The sequence below is a fragment of the Salmo salar genome, chromosome 04 (assembly GCF_965601325.2).
Source record: "Salmo salar chromosome 04, fSalSal1, whole genome shotgun sequence".
Lineage (NCBI taxonomy): Eukaryota > Metazoa > Chordata > Actinopteri > Salmoniformes > Salmonidae > Salmo > Salmo salar.
In genome coordinates, this window is record NC_138294.1 from 33,972,523 (window position 1) to 33,992,755 (window position 20,233).

Consider the following 20,233-nt stretch of genomic DNA (forward strand, 5'->3'; position numbering starts at 1 on the left):
AGATCGCCCGGGACTAGTTCATGCTACCAGTAGGATTTATCCCAATATCTAGTTGATGTGGGTATGGTTGTATTTGTTGTGGTTATGATTACTCTTGTGGTATATGTAGTTATAACTCTTTTATCAGGTATGTGCTCTCCAATCATGTAATGTCATTTCCTATAATGATTTTTATCATGAAAACATGTTCACTCCTGTTTTGGTATTCACCTTCATTATTTTCTTTTTCCCTCTCTCTCTTCCTCCTCTCCTCATAGTGGTAGCGATGAGGACGAAGTGCCTCCGCTGTTGGGCAAGTTTGCAGACATCTACCCCATGGGGGGCTACGAGGACCCAGGGGTGGTGGCCAGGATGAATGGCCTGCACAGCGAGCTCAACGGTGGCGGGGAGAACATGGCGCTCAAAGATGAGGTGTGGGTGGGTGGTTGACGGCTGCGGGGTGACGTTTACCCTAGTTACAGATCTAGGATCAGCTTCCCCAATCCTAACTATTAGTGGGGAAAATGCTAAACTGGCCCAAGATCAGCATCTGGGGTAACTTCACCCTACACCGTGTGTGACGGTGCCCTTGATGCAAGTTTGGCACATTTCTCTGCTGAATTTCTCTGTGCGACGTTCCTGGACTGGGACAGATTTCATTGAGGAAATGTACTTTGACTCTGACTCATTCCTGCTGCATTTCTCTCTTTCTCTCTCCCATCTCTATCCTCCTCACTCTCCTCTCTCCCTCTGTTTTCTCTCTAATTTCTCTCCCTCTCATCCTCTGCCCCCCTCCTCCCCCCCCCCCCTCCCCTCTCTCTGTCTTTCCATTCCCCCCACTCTCCCCTCTTCCTCTGATTTTTCGCTCTCTTCCTCCCCTCTCTCTCTGTCCAGTCTCCTGGAGGGAGCAGCAGCAGTAGTTCGTCGGAGGGTGACGAGGAGGCTGACGAGGAGAGCGGCGGGGAGCCTCCGGGCCAGCAGGGGGAGCTTTCGCCAGGGAAGAGCAACAGCCCTCCGCCCTTCTACCCACAGCAACAGGTACAACCACACTACACAACTAGGGCTTGAGGTAGAATTTGAATCAGGTTAACCTACTGAGATATAGAATACCTAGAGAAAGATTCTGTTCAGTTTGAATGGATTCCAATGCATGGGGTACACAGCCTCCACACACCCTGTTGTGTATGTCGCCATCTTGCTCAAAATGCTTGCACAGTAGTCTTAATGCTGAAAGGAGGAGAAAAAATGACAAGCAACACTGGTGCACATGAAGGACAACTCACGGTAGCCATCTTGTTCCTCTCTCATTCCAGGTGGAACAGCACGCCTGCGAGTGCCACGTGTGCAACCAGGACCTGTCCTCCTCCCTTGCCCCCCTGGGCCCCCCCCTCTCCCCCAGCCGGATCCTCGCACCCCCCTCCGGCCACCACCACCAGTTCTTCACTGGGGGCGACAACCAGACCCCCAGTCACCCGGCCCTCCACCTCTACCCCCACATCCACGGCCACCTGCCCCTGCATAACCTCTCCCACCTGCCTCGGCCCCTGCTGCACCCCACACTCTACCCCAGCCCCCCCCTTTCACACAGCAAGGTGAGTGAACACACACATACCACTAACAACTGTACTTGCTTGAGGTAGATGAAATCTGACCCTGTGTCCGTGGTTAAGGGCAGCTTCTATTTACTCCTCCTGAATGCTTGACAGATACAGGCTGTGCCCCAATAGTCTTGAAAGGCTTCCTTGTGTCCCTTACTGATCTTACCACTGCTCTGTAAGGATGTTGATAGGTGAAAGTCATTTCAACGGTCTTGAGGGAGAGGAGACAACGAATGGAAGTCATTTATGGGGTATTGGGATACAGATAGGGCTGGCACGGTTATCGTATAATCATGCAACTGAGTTATGGACAATGACCAACAAAAATTATAATCGTATTAGTACATTTATTTCAGGAGAATGGGGGATTTAACTATGTATAGTTTACCCAATAGCAGTTTTTAATTTTTACATGAAGTGGGTAAAGTTGGTCATCATTTCACAAGCAGTCTTGAGGAGAAGCTGCATTTACAAATGTTCCAAGCAGTCAAAACCATTAGTTTTTTAGACGGCTGTGTTATATTCATTAGGTATGTTGTATACAATTTTCAAAGATGCATTAATAGCTCAAAGTATTTTAAAACAAAATTACAATTATGAGTAACTGTGGTCATCTGCATGACAATTAACAAAAATGCTATAATTGTCACAGCCCTAGTTACAGACACTGTATTGGCTATACTTTGTCTAGAAAATTGATGGGGATTTACATGATTTAAGTTTCAGGATATGATTTGAGTTGTAACCTCTCATCCCTCTTAACTGGTAATTTTTAATTGATGGAGTTCATTTTGCATGGCCCGGTACCCTGGGTAGGTAGAGTTTTTGCATTTTACACCATTCCATTGGTCCTTAAGTGAAATCTCCACCCAACCGTGGCACCGGGCCATGCAAATCGAATTTGCCCATTGATACATTCCCTTCAGGGGATTTACACCAACATCACAAGGAAGTGATTCAACTCTGTTATACCTTTTTGGTTGATTATTTCGCTGTAATTGCATGGATATACCACAAGAGGTCGCACGGTATCAAATGAGCTCATATCTACTATGAGGGATTGCAGCTTGGTTATGCCAATCAATCAAATGTATTTATAAATCCCTTACATCAGCTGATGTCACAGTGCTGTACAGAAACCCAGCCTAAAACCCCAAACAGCAAGCAATGCAGGTGTAGAAGCACGGGTGTTGTAAAAAGCTGTCACTATTGAAAATTTGTTGAGAGACTAGGAGTCCAATAGGGTCAGAGGCAGAGAATCCCAGTGAAGGGAGCTGGTCAGACACAATCACATCAAACTTTGTCACATGCACCGAATACAGCAAGTGTAGACCTTACCGTGAAATGCTTACTTACAAGCCCTTAACCAACAGTGCAGTTCAAGAAGAGTTAAGAAAATATTTACCAAATAAACTAAAGTAAAAAGTAACACAATAAAATAACTAATGACGCTATATACAGGGGGTACTGGTACTGAGTCAGTGTGCGTGGGTACAGGTTAGTTGAGGTAATTTGTACATGTAGGTAGGGGTGACGTGACTATGCATAGATAATAAAAAAAGTGAGTAGCAGCAGTGTACAAAACAAATGGGCGGGGTGTCAATGTAATTAGTCCGGTGGCCATTTTGATTAATTGTTCAGCAGTCTTATGGCTTAGATGTAGAAGCTGTTAAAAAGTATTTTGGACATAGACTTGGTGCTCCAGTACCTCTTGCCGTGTGGTAGCAGAGAGAACAATGACTTGGGTGACTGGAGTATCTGACAATTTTATGGGCTTTCCTTTGACACCGCCTATTATATATGTCCTGGATTGCAGGAAGTTTGGCCTTAGTGATGTACTGGGCCATACGCACTACCTTCTGTAGCGCCTTACGGTCAGATGCCGAGCAGTTGCCATACCAGGCGGTGATGCAACAGGTCAGGATGCTCTCGATGGTGCTGTTGTAGAACTTTTTGAGGATTTGGGGACCCATGCCAAATCTTTTCAGTCTTCTGAGGGGGAAAAGGTTTTGTCGTGCCCTCTTCAGTCTTGATGTGTTTGGACCATGATAGTTCGTTGGTGATGTGTACACCAAGGAACTTGAAACTCTCGACCCGCTCCACTACAGCCCCGTCGATGTTAATGTGGGCCTGTTCGGTCCGGCTTTTCCCGTAGTCCACAATCAGCTCCTTTTGTCTTGCTCACATTGAGGGAGAGGTTGTTGTCCTGCCACACTGCCAATTCTCTAACCTCCTTCCTGTAGGCTGTCTCATTGTTGTCTGTGATCAGGCCTACCACTGTTATGTCGTCAGCAAACTTAATGATGGTGTTGGAGTCGTGTTAGGCCACGCTGTTGTGGGTGAACAGGGAGTACAGGAGGGGACTAAGTACACACCCCTGAGGGGCCCCAGTGTTGAGGGTCAGCGTGGCAGATGTGTTATTGCCTACCTTTACCACCTGCGTACGCCCCATCAGGAAGTCCAGGAACCAGTTGCAGAGGGAGGTGTTTAGTCCCAGGGTCCTTAGCTTAGTGATGAGCTTCGTGGGCACTATGGTGTTGAACTCTGAGCTGTAGTCAATGAACAGCATTTTCACATAGGTGTTCTTTTTGTCCCGAGACAGCAAGGGTGGTTCGTCACTCCGGTGTCTTGCCATTCACCTTCGCATCCCTGAGCCATGCTACACTTATTCATAGGACCTTCTGAAGAGATGAGTCTTCAGTAAAGACTCTATAGGAGGAAGCCCTGCCTCCAGTTGTTTGCTTAGAAATTCTAAGTACAATAAGGAGGCTTGCGTCTTGTGACTGTAGCGTACGTTAGGAGCCCATGTAGTGCTTTGTAGGTTAGCAGTAAAACCTTGAAATCAGCCCTAGCCTTAACAGGAAGCCAGTGTAGAGAGGCTAGCACTGGAGTAATATGATCAAATGTTTTTGTTCTAGCCAAGATTCTAGCAGCCGTGTTAGTGTCAAACGGAAGTTTATTTAGTGCTTTATCCGGTTAGCCTGAGAGTTGAGCATTGCAGTAGTCCAATCTAGAAGTGACAAAAGCATGGATTAGCGTTTCTGTATAATTTTTTGACAAAGTTTCAGATTTTTGCTATGTTAGGAAGATGGGAAAAAAGCTGCCCTTGAAATATTCTTGACATGTTCTTCAAAAGAGAAGTCAGGATCCAGAGTAACGCTGAGGTCCTTCAGTTGTATTTGAGACGACTGTACAACCATCAAGATTGTCAGATCAAACATAGAACTCTTCTATTCTCTTCCTAGCCTATCCCCCTTGCCCCTACCTCGAGCCACACGGGGCCCAAGCAGCAGGCCTTCAGCCCCTCCCTACCGGACCACGTCTACCAGAACTGCTTTGGTGGCGGTGCTGGCGACTGGAACAGCTCGCTGCAGTGCCTCTCGCTCAAGTTCGAGAACATCTGCGATGCTGCCATGATGAAGAATTGGAACCCATCAGTGCTGCTGCAGGAGCCCCTGCCAGGTGAGAACATACCTCTTCATCTAGCCCATGGGCGACCAACCTTCCTCCTGGAGAGCTGGTGTAGGGTGAAATTGCCCCTTGACGCTGGTACTGAGTCCGTTTTGCATTTTCCACACAAAAGGTTACAGTTAAGATTGGGGGAAGGGAAGCTGATCTTAGATCTGTGAGGGAACTTCACCACGGAGCTAGCTATCATACTGCAGAATTTCACTACAAAACCTAATACAGCCCACCTGATTCTACTAATCAGCTGCTCACTAAGAATAATTCATCTTAATTAGTTAAATCAGGTGTGGTACAACGGGGTTGGAGCAAAAGCCTGCATACCAAGTAGTTCTCCAAGAGGAAGATGATTCGTCCATCCCTAATGTAGGCTAAAGGAGGAGCTGCTCATTTTATTTCAGCTCCATTGCCTGCATCTGCATCAAATTAAATTGTATTTGTCAAATGCGCCAAATACAACAGGTGTAAACCTTACAGTGAAATGCTTACTTACAAGCCCTTAACCAACAATGCTTTAAGAAGTGAAGAAAAATAAAATAAACAAGTGTTAAGTAAAAATTTGAGAAATAGAAAATGAAAGTAATTAATAATTAAACAGCAGTAAAATAACAAGCGAGGCTATATACAGGGGTTACCGGTACAGAGTCAATGTGCTGGTGCACCGGTTAGTTGAGGTAATATGTACATGTACGTAGCTATGGTAATATGTACATGTCTGCTCTTGTAGTAAGAGGCCCCATTTCAGCCTCCTTCTCCCAGCTCCTCCTCCTCCTGTCGGATCAGTGTCTTTGTCCGAGGGGTGTGGTCTCTGTAGTTTATACAAGGATGGGTCCCGACAAGGTTCAGTGTTGTGTGTTTTGGCTCTATGAAATAGAATTGTTCCTCCCTCGTGCCATAGAATTCAATGTACACTTGAACTCTGTATACTGTGAGAGCCATCCTTATTGTTTGTGTCCGATGTTCCTTCTCACCCATCTAAATCTTTGGACTTACACAGGATCTTACACATGCACCTAACTCTTGTTTTTCACCAGGCCGCCCTTGTAAATAAGAATTTGTTCTTAATTGACTTGCCTGGTTAAATAAAGGCTAAATAAATACAAATAAAATGTTTGTCTTCATCTCCAGGGGACATGCTGGGATCACCCCATCACCCTGATGTGCCCCTCCCCCTGCCCTCCTCCTCCAGCTATGGTGACCACACCGCCTCGGCCGAACCCACCCCCCTTCACCTCCTCCCACCCTCGCCGTCGGAGCAGCAACAGCCCCTGCCCAGGGAGAGGAAGAACGGCGCCAAGAAGAAGTGTCTCTACAATTTCCAAGATGCCTTCCTGGAGGCCAACAAAGTGGTGATGGCCACCTCTGCCTCCACCGCCTCAGTCTCCTGCACGGCAACCACTGTCCAGTCAAGTAATAATCACATCCAAGTTTCATCTAAAAGACCCAACTCCTTAGGTAAAACTGAGGAGGAGGAGCGCAGCTTAGGGCTAGCCCGATGGCACACTGCTACGTTCCAATATCCATACTAGCACACCACCACATGCCCGATACATTTGGTTCATTCTAAAGGTGTCAGCATGCTTCATAACCAAACTAGTGTGCCTGTGTGCTCCTTTAAAAGACCTTCGCTTGAACATTTAAAAAAAAGCAGCAGTAGTACTGTTTGTCCTTTTTGAGGCGCTGTAGTCAGAATTAACTCAAGAAATCCGTCATTAATTTTGACGTTTTTGCAGAGAAGGTCTTAGTCGCACAATTTTACATTTAACTAAGATGTTTGGTGCAATATTACTCAATGAAAAGGTCTGTCGTGAAGGACAGCAAAGACTTTTGAAGAATCCCTACTGTTGACCAATCGTAAACAAAGGGGCGTAGACTTCGGCTACCGACTTTGTTTTGTAATTATGTGATAAAATGGGGTGGGGGGGTGCTTACGGCTAGCAGTCACTAGCCCCAAGGCTGTGTCTCAATGGCCTGAATTAGCTTCTTCTTGATCTGTACTGATGTGACAGGAAAGCTGCCTGAGAAAGGGAAAGTGTTGTGTTTGCAGCAATGATTGTAATTTTAACATGTTCCAAATACAGAATAGACAAGCAGAGGTCAGAATATACCTGATTACCCAAAAACATGGGTCTGACTTAGTGCAAATAGATTGTAAATGTATATCCTTCATTGAGGCATTTAAGATTACTTCTTGTGAATTGTCTCCGATCTTCACTGACCAGCTGCTGAATGTGCAAATGCATCATATGCATTAGTTTTTTTCTTCTGTCTCTGCCAGGTGATGTATTTCACAATATAGGTAAAGAGGACCATAGGCAACAACCTGGCCCCATTGCCCCTAGGAATAGCCCCACAGGCCTGGCCTCCCTCCCTCAGCTCTCATCTGGCCCAGCTCTGCCTCCTGCCCCTGGCCCCACCGCCCAGCACCACTACCCCAGCATGAGCTCGCAGCCCTTCCCAACGACTCCCACCCCGGCCCCAGGCTTCATGGAGGCCCACCACCAGGGCATGTGCTTGTCCCCAGCCGAGCCGCCTACCGCCGCCCCAGCCGACGGGGCCATCAGCGCCCCGCCCAGCGTGTGCAGGTCAGTCCCTTGTTTAAGTTTCCTTTTATCACAAATCTAAAATCAGATTAACCTACTCCTGATACTAACATTGACCAGTAGAGCGATGAGAAAATATCAAGGTCTGTATAGTGTGTCCAATCAAAAACACATTGTGTAGATAATCCCTTAAGCAAAACAATGGGCTAAACCTTATGTCTCTATCATAATCTGTGTGAAGAAAGGTAAGACATTTGGGCGACTAAATCAACGGAGGTCAGATGAAAGAAGGTAGTCAGGAATTTGGAAAATAGCTTTGCGTCAGCTAGGCTGGATGCTGTGCGAGAATTAAGGCTACCTGACAGGCATATGACATTCATCTTTCTTCTCAAATCCGGAGGACGTTAAACAGTAGAGGTAAGATGGATATTGAATTTGAGACATGATATGTAGTATTTTCATATTTTAGTATACGCTGTTCATATTGACAGTGTTAAACAAGCATATCTCTGTGAAATGTCAATGGAGCACTGAGCGTGCTGCAACCTTTTATTTTTAATATTGCGCACTAATTAAAATCTGATCCTGTATCAGTTGATTAGGCAAAACATCAGCCTACTACCTCTCCATGGCTATTGGAGAGCATTGAATTGTAACCACCCACTGATGCTTTGAGTGGACTTCTAAACAACTAGGTCTTACTCATAACCAGAACATTGGAAGCCCATAGCGCCCTTCTATACTCCATAAAATGGATGTCAACGTTACTTTCCAAATGGCATACCGAGAGGCCAAACTGATCAGTCTTACTGAAACATGGTTAGATGACATGTCATTGACTCAGAACTGAGCTTTGTCGGATTCGGAAAACCATACAGGCATGCCATTGACATGGGGGAAAAGCATGGAGGCAGGGTTTGCATTTATGTCAACAAAGCGTACAGCAGATCTGCCAATATCCTGAGCCCTATACTTCGAATGAGGTTTGAGGAGTTAGTGAGGCAACTTTGGTCAACTGAGTTCAACTATAAATAACCGGTAATATGAATGTGGCACAGCTTTTAGCCATGTACATTTCTATGGCAACGAGTCCTTCAGAACTAACTTGTTCCGGATCAGGCTAACTCCATTTACTCTGAATGAAGTGTGGTTGGAGGACCAATAAAATCATATATTCCCTCCCGCTCTGAAAGATTGCGTCATCATCCCCTTGGCTCCTGGTCTAAGGCACTGCATCTAATTGCAAGAGGTGTCACTACAGTCCCTGGTTCGAATCCAGGCTGTATCTCATTCGGCAGTGGTTGGGAGGCCCATAGGGCAGCGCACAATTGGCCCAGCGTCGTCGGGGTTTATGTAGGCCATCATTGCAAATAAGAATTTGTTCTTAACTGACTTGCCTAGTTAAATAAAATAATAATTTGAAGATGACTGAGTAAATATTGTATTAATCAAAGTGTATTTTATTATTTTTTTTAAATATAGTAATGTTAAAATACCTAGCACATTACACATTTATTAATGACAGAATGTGTTTGAAACTTCACACCTTTTGTATGACTTAGATAATACAATTATTTTAGATAAAAGCTGCAGTTGCATTGATAAGCACACCAAAGACGACATTAAATCGTCGTTACAATACGTAATAAAAGACCGACAGCACTTCTAACGGCAAATTTCACACTATAGCCTGCTGAATTTGCAAGATAACTTGACTCGCCCATCGATTTTGATTTTTCAGCTTTGTTTTAATCAAGAATGAACTCTGTTACAAGCCTACTAGAGTTAGCGGCAGGCAGACGAGCACAATATCCACAATCGTAGTATGAATGAAGTCTCAGCTGGAATGTGAAGCTAACTGAAGTTGGCTAGCTTTATAAAAGCCTCAGTAGATCTAGCTTCCATTGTCGTATATTGTACCACTCTGGAATCGCACTGCTCATCAGATGTGGCGCTACTATCCCTCTCCTTCACACCAAAGTCCGGCCCCGTGAATTCGTTCAGTTCTTTATCATTCTTGTTAATGTACTACCCACAACCAATATTACTTGCACAGCAGATGTAATCACGTCATGCGTGCAGCGCATAGTCAAACTCACCTGACTCCGCGATTTTATTTTATACTGGGTGATTTTCAACAGCTGTGCTCTCAAAAAGACTCTTCCTTCTTATCAGCAATATGTTACATGTGCAACAAGGGGTAGTAAAACACCAGTCTATTCAGAAGGCTCCTCTAAGCACATAGGATCTTAATGCAGTCCACCTCATTCCAGGCTACCAAAGTAAACTACAGAGGGAGTAGTCTATAAATCAGTCAAACAGTGGAATGACACATCCAGTGCAGTGCTGCAAGACTGCTTTGACAGTAGCGATTGGACTGTGTTCTCAGAAAATGCCACACTGGATGAAACTTTAGAGGCTTTGTCTGATTACATACATTTTTGTGAGGATACAGTGGTCCCTTCAAAATATGCAAAAAGGGTTACAAAGAGAATGGTGAAGGACTATTCCAGGATGGAAAGATGAGGGATACTTGGAAGGGTCTAAAACCCCTCTAGACTACCAACTAACCACGATGAGCTCAATGTCCATTCAAAAGAACATTCTATTGAGTTTGCTGAGAGTTTGAGCTCTTTTTATTCTAGTTTTGGTAGTCTGGACTTTAGTACTGAGGAGGATGAGCTGTTGTGAAATGTTATCTTTAGCACAAAGGGAAGCTGATTGGGTTATAGAGGAAGTAGATGTTGATAGGGTATTACATCTAATATCAGAAAACAAAGCTACTACCCCAAGATAACATCTGCAACTGAAATCCTGTCACAAGGAATTGTCAGGTGTGTTCTGTGAGCTGTTCAAACGCTCACTGAGAGAGCGTACAGTACCAGCTCTGTAGAAATCATCCATCGTATGCCCAGTACCCAAGAAGATCCGCTCTGCTGTCCTCAGCGATTACCACCTTTGTTTTTATTTTCACGTTTTTTTGTTATTGAACTGGGCAAGTCGGTTAAGAACATTCTTATTTAAAATGACGGCCTACCCCAGCCAAACCCGGACGACGCTGGGCCAATTGCGGGCCGCCCTTTGGGACTCCCAATCACGGCCGGATGTGATGCAGCCTGGATTCGAACCAGGGACTGCAGTGACCCAGTGCCTTAGACGGCTGCGCCACTCGGGAGCCCTTGTTGCATTAACGCCTGTCATAATGAAAAGTTTGAGTGTTTGGTTCTCTCGCACATACAAAATTTGAGGCATTGTAGACCCCCTACAATTGTCCACTCCGTTGCTGTAGGCAAATGTTCTTGTCCCTACTGTACTACACATTGCCAAGTCCTATGCCTAAATGGTGTTTGTGGCCTTTTCCAGTGCTTTTAGCGCTATACAGCCATATCTAATGGGTCAAACATTTGAATATGAACCTAAGTCCAAAACTCATTCTGTGGATTTTATCAAATAGACCACCATGGGTGGGATTCATTGGTGAGTGCAGGACAGGGCTCAATCATCTCTCCTGTCCTGTTTACACTATACAGATGACTGTAGGAGCACCTGCCCTGAGAACATACGGTACATAAAATACTCAGATGACAGTGCTAATCTTGGCACATCTGATTCTGATGACCTGATTCAGTCCACAGTGGACAAGTTTGACATCTGGTGAGGAAATCTGAATGACCAAAGACCTAATCATAGACTTTGGGAAACAACCATCAAGCTGATTGCTCCAAGTCAATCACCATCGGTACAGTAGTTAATAACAAGCTGAACTTTGGAGCTAACTGTGGGCAAGTGTTATCTAAGTATCAATCCGGACTGTATTTCCTTTGTAAACTTAGAAGGCCTAATGTAAATCTGTTTTAGTCCTTTTACAGATTGTTTTATTGAGCCCGTCTTAACATTTAGTGTTGTTGCCTGGTTTGGCTCCCTCACATGGGCAAGTCAGAATACCTTAGACAGGGTTGTGCAGGTCAGTGGTAAGATTGTAGGAAGAAGGTAAAAGGCTCTCCAGCATTTACAAAGAGCGCACACGTAAGCGGGGTAAAGAAATCATTTTGGATCTTACACATCCACTGGAGAGCAAATATGCAGCACTGCCATCAGGGAACAAACTCTTTACCTCTTAAAACCAAGAGCACTACTAACAGTTTTGTATCAGTACTGCTTTTCAGTGAAAAATGTATTTGTGTGACTTACAGTATGCTTATCTTGTATGGCACTGCTCTTTAATGAAATAGATTTTTGTGCCTTACATTTATCTTGCATATACCTTGTAAGAATTTGTATCAGTCATGTGTGAACGTTGTTTTTATGTTTACTATACATCTTTATCTTATCCGACTTGCCACATTTGGAACCAGTTTATTTGACAGTACAGAAAGTTCCAGATATTTATTGGATGAAATTCACCTACCGGTATTTCAACTACTACATATTGGCATGACATTGACATTTTGACCTTGGCTTTTGACCCCTTCTAGTGACCCCGAGTGTGAGGGCCACCGTTGCGAGGGAAACGGGGCGTACGACCACCAGGGCTACGACGGCGAGGAGAGCCAGGACGAGGACAGCTGCTCGGAGCACAGCTCTTCCACCTCCACCTCCACCAACCAGAAGGAAGGGAAGTACTGCGACTGCTGCTACTGCGAGTTCTTTGGCCACGGCGGGGTAAGACATGCACACATGCGCGCACACACATATACTCGTACTAATATGAGTATATTACTATGTATCAACTTGCAGAAAAGTGAGAAACAGAAGTCTGTAATAGGGGTTTATGATGTAGTCTGACATTTTGTGGAATACAGAATCTAAATCTTTACTAGAATGGCCTGTTGGACACTGTCTAGCCAGCAGCTGAACGGGCCTAGTCTGGAGAGATGGCACTTTAAATAGCACTTCTGATAAGGTCCCCAACACATTTTACATTGTATAGCGGAAAGTAGCGGAAACTCACCCCAGATAGTATTGGGTGCTCTGATGATATTCAACACACAATTCAACACAAACTACCAGAATAATCTAAACCGTGTTTCCTCCCCTAGCCTCCGGCGGCGCCCACCAGCCGGAACTACGCAGAAATGCGCGAGAAGTTGCGCCTAAGGCTGACCAAGCGGAAGGAGGAGCAGCCCAAGAGGGAGGAGCAGCCGGCCGTGGTGGAGCGCGACAGCGGCGCCGACTGCATGGAGGACCACCGGCGGGTGGAGGACCTGCTGCAGTTCATCAACAGCGCCAGTGACAACAAGCCCGCCTCCAGCTCCAAGGCTGCAAAGCGGGCCCGCCACAAACAGAAGAAGGCAGTGGTTTAAAGTGTTTTACAACATTTTGTTTGACGTGTTACCCCTTTTTGTTTTGACGACAGTGTTGTGATTTAAAATGTCACTTTGAAAGTAATAGTTCACCCCAGCTGATCTCAAAAGTGGTCTACAGTTGCACTGATAATCCAGACATGATATGTTTTAGTATTTGATTTTGGGCTGAACTCTAACCCTTCAAGGTGTAATTTTAACATTGGTGCTAAGGACTTAGTTCAAATAGGGAGTTGGGTCAAACCAGAGTTCTATTCTTTTGTTACTAAATGAAGCAAAGGACCAACTGGATATGAACTGTGTGTGTGAACTGTGTGTGTCTCAGATGGAGGAGAAGGTGCGTCTGGAGGCAGAGGCCCGCGAGCGGGAGGAGGAGCAGGTGCAGCAGCTCCTGGAGGAGGAGCAACGACGGCGGGAGGAGGAGGCCCTCCAACGGGAACTCCTCCGCCTGCAAGAGCTGCAACACCTCCGCTCCGCCAAGAAGAAAAAGGAGAAAGCCAAGGAGCTCGCCGCCCCCGTACCTCAGAACAACCCCCAGCCCCTCAAACAGACGGCCCAGAACGTCCTAGAGAACCTCCGCAACGGCAAGAGCCAGCTCCTGCATAGCCTCATGCGCCTCCCTGGCCACAAGGATCCCAGAGTGGAGCACCAAGCCCAGCCCCGGCCTCCCCCCTCACAGCACAGTCCAAAGAACAGCAGGGAGAAAGCCCCTACTCTGGCCCCCTTCACCCCAAATGCCTCCAACTCCCCAGCCCCCTTCCTTCTCAACGGCACCTCCGTCGCACCCCAACCGACGGAGGCCAATGGCAAAGCCAAGCCAAAACAGCAGCAGCCAATCAGGCAAACCGCCAGCGAGACAACGATGGTCAAGAAAGCCCCAGAGGCGACCACCACTAACAATACACCACAACTACCACCAGATGTCAAAGTGACCCGGCCCAGGCTTCCCGCAGAAGACCCGGTCGTCCCTCTGGCACCTGGACCCAGGAAGGAGGAGAGGAACAACGGGAAAAGGCAGCACCATCAGCAGTCGGCGAGCCAGGTGAAAGATGAGAGGAGCCGACCCTTGTTGGAGCCCTCCCCACCGCCTGCCTCGCAGACGGAGCAGCCCCAGCAGAACGGCAAACCCCTCAGCGCAGAATCTCCCCAGCCCAAGGCCAAGGCCAAGAAGAACAAGAAGAAGAAGGCCGACAAGACAAACAACTCAATAGGTCAGCATGCTATGCTAGGTTATGCTGTACAGTTTTATTTATCCCTGTAGGATGGTTAGTTTCAGGGCCGCAGAAGTGTTTCAGGCACGTACAACATCCAGAGATAATATTGAGATGGGGACATTTACATTTGTTAAGTTGCCATTTTGTGTTCTCTTATTGCAGATGACGTTTTCTTGCCCAAAGACATTGATCTGGACAGTACTGACATGGACGAGACTGAGAGGGAGGTGGAGTATTTCAAAAGGTACGGCACTTGACTCTTGCTTTGCATTGACTCCATAAAGCTTTTGTTTAAAGAAAAAATTGCTTAAACGTTCTGTCCGGAAGCTTAATTAGCAGAGTGTTTAAATTGAATCTAGCTTGAAGTGAAGTTGGATGCTTTATATGCAGAATCTATTATGTGAATCAATTTGTCATTAAATCCCCCAAAACTATTAAAACAAATTACTTGTATTCCTAAGCTTATGGTTGTGGAGAGGACTAGGGGTGTACCCCAATAATATCTATTTTCCCCTGAAGTGTGCACTTGTTCACTACTTCCCACAAATCCAAAAGCATTGGATTGGTGGAGTCCTTTCAAATCCGTGAAGGGAAGAGAACAAATGCACACTTTGGGAGGAAGGAAAGCTAATTGGTACTTAGCTTGAGCGTACTTCCCTCCTCCAGATGCCCCTAGTGAAAAGCGTTGCATGGAGTGGATCTTTAACTCCCCATCTCTCCCTCCCCAGGTTCTGCTTGGATTCCGCCAGGCAGACCCGACAACGGCTGTCCATCAACTGGTCCAACTTTAGCTTGAAGAAAGCAACGTTCGCCGCCCACTGATGGGACCTCGCGTAGGACAAAGAAAAAGAGACTGTGGCAGGAAGCAATCACCCCCCCCCCACCCCCCCACCCCCTATTCAAACTGCTACCACAGACCCCGTCATCCCGTAGCCCTGCTGTGCCCAAATGGCGCACACCCACGCTGCCTTCGCCTTGTTCTTTGTTGCTGTGCGGTTCTACCATGAACCCATCCTCCAGTCTGATCCTCAAGCAGAACTCTGAGAGAGAGAAAAAAGATTACATTAAATGACACACACAAAAGAATAATCACAAAATGCTACTTTCTACCTGGTTTTGTTTTTATTGCTCGTTTGTGTGTTTTTGGTCTGAGGGGCATTTCTCTTGACTTAAAAAGCCATGTTCTGAAATTCATTTTCTCTTTTTTTTGCCTGACTCGTAGTCAAAAGATCCTTACTATGTAGGCCTTGTGAAAACAGACACACATGGAAAAAATTCTGAGGAAAAAAAGATATCTGATGAATTAAAGCCTTTCATTCAGTTACTGTGGCTTACTATCCCCTTGTTACCCACGATTCCTAGCACGGCATCTCATTCAGATAACTGACAAGGGAATGAATGGGCATGGTCTGCCATACTCTCCCCTGCCCCAATAACTCTCACTTGACTGAGAGGAACTTGGCTTAGTACTTGACGACGTTCTTTTTTTATTTTTTCAATTTCATTTAACAAAACCGATAAGTAAGTGTACCAGTTACAGTTTTTATTTTGTTTTCTTTCCTATTTTTGACTTGTATCCAGCTTGTATCACAATACTTTCAGAATGAAATTGAAGAAAAGAACAATGCACACTATCAATCTGTTATAGAGTGTATATTGTATTAACACTGAAGCCAAACTGGCTACCTTTTAACATATTGTTAAGTAATATTAAAATCTTATCTTTCTTTTTTGAAAGATGGAATACAGTAGTATGGCAGGATGTGTGTGTCTTGTGTCTGTGCTTATTTCATTGGTGGTGCATCTTTAATGCAGTGGATGGGGGGGTAGTTTAGTTTAATTTAGGAGTATTTTTGTAATTTAAAATGTTCCCCAAATCTATAGGGGAGGTCCATTCTCCCCTTCGTACCTGGATTGTAAAGCATATCCAGCCGCACATTATACACCGAAATAGATTCTAGAGAGGTGTAGGCTTATTGGTTAAGTAAGAATATGCTGTAGCGCTATCATCCCCTCGATACTAAGTGACTTTAACTGTTCACCATTACCTTCTACCCCAAGGTGAGTAATATTTACTGGTTGTGCTTTCAGTGAACGTTTGGCCTATAAAGACATCACTGATGCTTCTCCATTTGGGGTGTGCAGCCACACTAGATGTGGGGTCCCGTGTGGCTCAGTTGGTAGAGCATGGTGTTTGCAACGCCAGGGTTGTGGGTTCGATTCCCACGGGGGATGATTCCCACGGGGGACTTATGCAATGTAAGTCGCTCTGGATAAGAGCGTCTGCTAAATGACTAAAATGTAAATGTAGATGATGGGACAGTGAGTCACCTGGAGGACCGGGTGCTTTCCAGGTTATCCACCACTGATTGTAGTCAGTCAGTCAGTGGAGCTATGACAGTCCTGTGGGACCCCACGTTCTCGTAGCAGTGACTGAAAAGGTAAGTTAAGGGACTGACTTGACTGTCATATGGTGAAATGTGAGTGTGGGCTGTTTGCCCTCAGTCCTCCAGAAGAACATAAGTTGCTCTGACTCCTTGATGCTCACAGAACCCTGGGGAAAACGTGGTTGGAGGTTTTCCTTTGGAGGGTAGATGTGTGTTTGTGGAATAATGTGGTAGTCTGGTAGAAATGAAGGTCCTAGATGCCTACATACCAAACTAATGTATGAGACTGTTGGCATTGTCTGAGCCTCTTACTATATTTACTCTAAATGCTGTTTTCTGTGGGAACATGCCTTAAGTATTCACACCCCTGACTTTCCACATTTAGTTGTTTCGACCTGAATTTAAAATTGATTACATTTAGATGTGTTTTTGTCACTGGCCTCCACACAATATCCCTTAATGACAAAGTGGAATAGTTTTTAGAATTGTATTACAAATTAATTAAAAATTAAAAGCTGAAATGTCTTGAGTTTAGTATTCAACCCCTTTTTTATAGAAAGCCTAAGTGTTCTTAAACAGAGTTTAATTGCTGTGATAGAAGACTGAGGATGGATCAACAACATTGTATTTTACTCTACAATACTAACCTAATTGACAGAGTGAAAAAAAAGGAAGCCTGTACAGAATCGGACATATTACAAAACATGCATCCTGTTTTCAACAAGGCACTAAAGTAATACTGCAAAAATGTGGCAAAGCAATTCACTTTTTGTTAATAGTGTTTGGGGTGATTCCAAAAACACATTACTGAGTACCACTCTCCATATTTTCAAGCATAGTGGTGGCTGCATCATGTTATGGGCATGCTTGTAATTGTTAAGGACTGGGGAGTTTTTCAGGATAAAAAAGAAACAGAATGGTGCTAAGCACAGGCTAAATCCTAGAGGAAAACCTGGTTCAGTCTGCTTTCCACCAGACACTGGGAGATGAATTCACTTTTCAGGAGCACAATAACCTAAAACACAAAGCCACATCTACACTGGAGTTGCTTACCAAGAAGACAATGAATGTTCCTGAGTTAAATCTGCGTGAAAATGTATGACAAGCCTTGAAAATGGTTGTCTAGCAATGATCAACAACCAATTTGACAGAGCTTGAATAATTTTGAAAAAAATTATGGGAAAATAATGTACAATCCAGGTGTGCAAAGCTCTTCGAGATGTATCCAGAAAGACTCACAGCTGTAATTGCTGCCAAAGGGGATTCTAACATGTATTGACTCAGGGGTGTGCTAATTTGCAAAAATGTATAAAAACATGTTTTCACCTTGTCATTATGGGGTATTGTGTGTAGATGGGTAAGAAAAAACTATTTAATCAATTTTCAATTAAAACTGTCACACAACAAAATGGGGAATAAGTCAATGGGTATGAATACTTTCTGAAGGCACTATATGTCCAGTTAACATACCTAAAATGAAAGCAGTACACATTCATAGGGGGCTCAGGTGGATGTGCTCTTTAAATGACAAACTACATGATTTTAAACCCTCAATGGCAACCCCCATTCATTTTCTTTTCTCTTTCAAATGACACCTACAAAAAGGGAACTTTTTGAGGCTATCTGTCATCTTCTGAACTTCCTTTGTCTTTTGCTTAGCATCCTGCCAAGCGCCACAGTGCGTGGTTGAGCAAGCACCTTCAATGTCACATGACACCAAGCGAGATTAATTCAACAGTGCTTGATCATCTGAGCTCATTTCCATATGAATAGATAGACAAACTAGTTATTAGGTAGATTAGCTCTGTGTTTAACTGTATGAGTGACTGCACATGTACACTAAGGGTTCACACAGGAATGAGGTCACAGTGACACAATAACCAGAATGTACTTCCTGTGAGGCAGACTTGTGTCTGCTACAGTTCAGTTCGGTAACACCTACTTAAAACTGACAGGTATAAGGCTTTATAACTTGTTATAAGCATGCATGAGCCTTTTTGATGTTGTATTATAAGGATAAAAAATGTGTTATGTCAGTTTTTGTGGCAAATTCTCAACTGCCTCAAATGACTAATGGACCATACATGTTTATGACAAGTCTTACAATGCATTATGACCGCATTATAATGCATTGTAAGTAAAGTGTTCTCATGACATTACATATCAAATACAGTTATTTTAGCCCATAAACTTAACTCTTAAAACCTACATCTTTAAAGAGTATTTTAAATAAATCCCACAGCACTTGTCTTTTCCTACTTTGATGATAACTACTTTGTTGAGGGAAAATGTACTTGCTACGATTGTCATATGTTGTTGTCTCACCTAGCTATCTTAAGATTAATGCACTAATGTAAGTCGCTCTGGATAAGAGCATCTGCTAAATGACTAAAATGTAAAACAAGTCGGAGTGACTTAATCAAACATTTCACGCTGAAGAGGAATTGAGTAACAATGACATTAACAGTTGGACATTCTCCCTTATTGCTTGCTTCCTCATATTTTTCAAGAATCAACTGTTCTTATCACAGATGGGTTTCACAATGAATAGTAACTATTCATACACATTTATCGGATGAAAGAAATGCGGGAAATTTTTATCACGCAGAGAAGTAAAAACAGCATGGATTGAAGAGACAGCCCAGCTGAAATTAGTCATTGTTGATTTCTGTAATGAATAGCCGACCAATTGACTGTCTATTTTACTGACAGACTGTCTGCCTTACTGACAGTTGTGGCTGCTTTGCGTGATGTATTGTTGTCTCTACCTTCTTGCCCTTTGTGCTGTTGTCTGTGCCCAATAATGTTTGTACTATGTTTTGTGCTGCTACCATGTTGTGATTCTACCATGTTGTTGTCATGTTGTGCTGCTACCATGCTGTGTTCTCATGTGTTGCTGCCATGCTATGTTGTTGTCTTAGGTCTCTCTTTATGTAGTGTTGTGTTGTCTCTCTTGTCGTGATGTGTGTTTTGTCCTATATTTTATTTTAATTCGATTTTTAATCCCAGCCCCTGTCACCGCAGGAGGCCTTTTGCCTTTTGCATTTTGGTAGGCCGTCATTATCAATAACAATTTGTTCTTAACTGACTTGCCTAGTTAAATAACGGTTAAATAAAATAAATGCCTGTACAGTGTGTTCGCTATCAGTCACCAATAATGTAAAAACGGACATCTGCTTTTGAGTAAGCGAGGACGTGCAAGAAAATACTACCTGAACCAGACAAGGACATAAACATTTGCTCTGGTATTTGTGAAACATAATTTAAATGACTGTAAATTATGCATTAATACATTGATGAAAGTATTATTTATTTTCTTTTTTCAGGAATCCCTCAGCTCATGAAAATGACCATGTTTGAATCATCATATATATAGCAGACGCTTTTATCCAAAGCAACTTACAGTCATGCATGCATACATTACATATGGGTGGCCCCAGGAATCGAAGCCATAACCCTGGCGGTACAATTGCCATGCTCTAACAACTGAGCCATACTGGACCACAAGTATGTGTGCATGTATGACATTACTCTGATTCTACATTTACTATATAAAAAAAATATATATATTTTTTAAAAACCCTATCTGCATCACTATTACTTTGAAGAAATCTGACAGTCCTTGGCTTTGGCCTCCGCTTTGGCCTCTATCCCTAGCCAGTGATGGCTGGGGTTAAAAAATATCATGGTGCCATTGAGTCTTCAGTACACATGGCAGGGCTCTAACTATGACGGGGAGAGAGG

The 20,233-nt window shown here is 44.2% G+C and overlaps 1 protein-coding gene across 2 annotated transcripts in view; it reads left to right on the forward strand.

Annotated features, from left to right (window-relative positions):
• LOC106602709 (protein FAM193A) overlaps nt 1-15,864 on the forward strand; it is a 37,420-nt gene extending 21,556 nt beyond the window's left edge. The window contains exons 13-23 of one of the 2 annotated variants that reach the window (XM_082974355.1): nt 258-411; nt 874-1,017; nt 1,293-1,571; nt 4,823-5,039; nt 6,171-6,497; nt 7,321-7,627; nt 12,061-12,247; nt 12,625-12,876; nt 13,214-14,099; nt 14,265-14,346; nt 14,831-15,864. In XM_082974355.1, coding sequence (XP_082830481.1) covers nt 258-411; nt 874-1,017; nt 1,293-1,571; nt 4,823-5,039; nt 6,171-6,497; nt 7,321-7,627; nt 12,061-12,247; nt 12,625-12,876; nt 13,214-14,099; nt 14,265-14,346; nt 14,831-14,924 — 2,929 coding nt within the window. In that variant the 3' untranslated portion in view covers nt 14,925-15,864. The remainder of the gene's footprint in view (nt 1-257; nt 412-873; nt 1,018-1,292; nt 1,572-4,822; nt 5,040-6,170; nt 6,498-7,320; nt 7,628-12,060; nt 12,248-12,624; nt 12,877-13,213; nt 14,100-14,264; nt 14,347-14,830) is intronic. The other variant, XM_082974356.1, reaches the window with a different exon arrangement.
• Nucleotides 15,865-20,233: the final 4,369 nt, after the last annotated feature.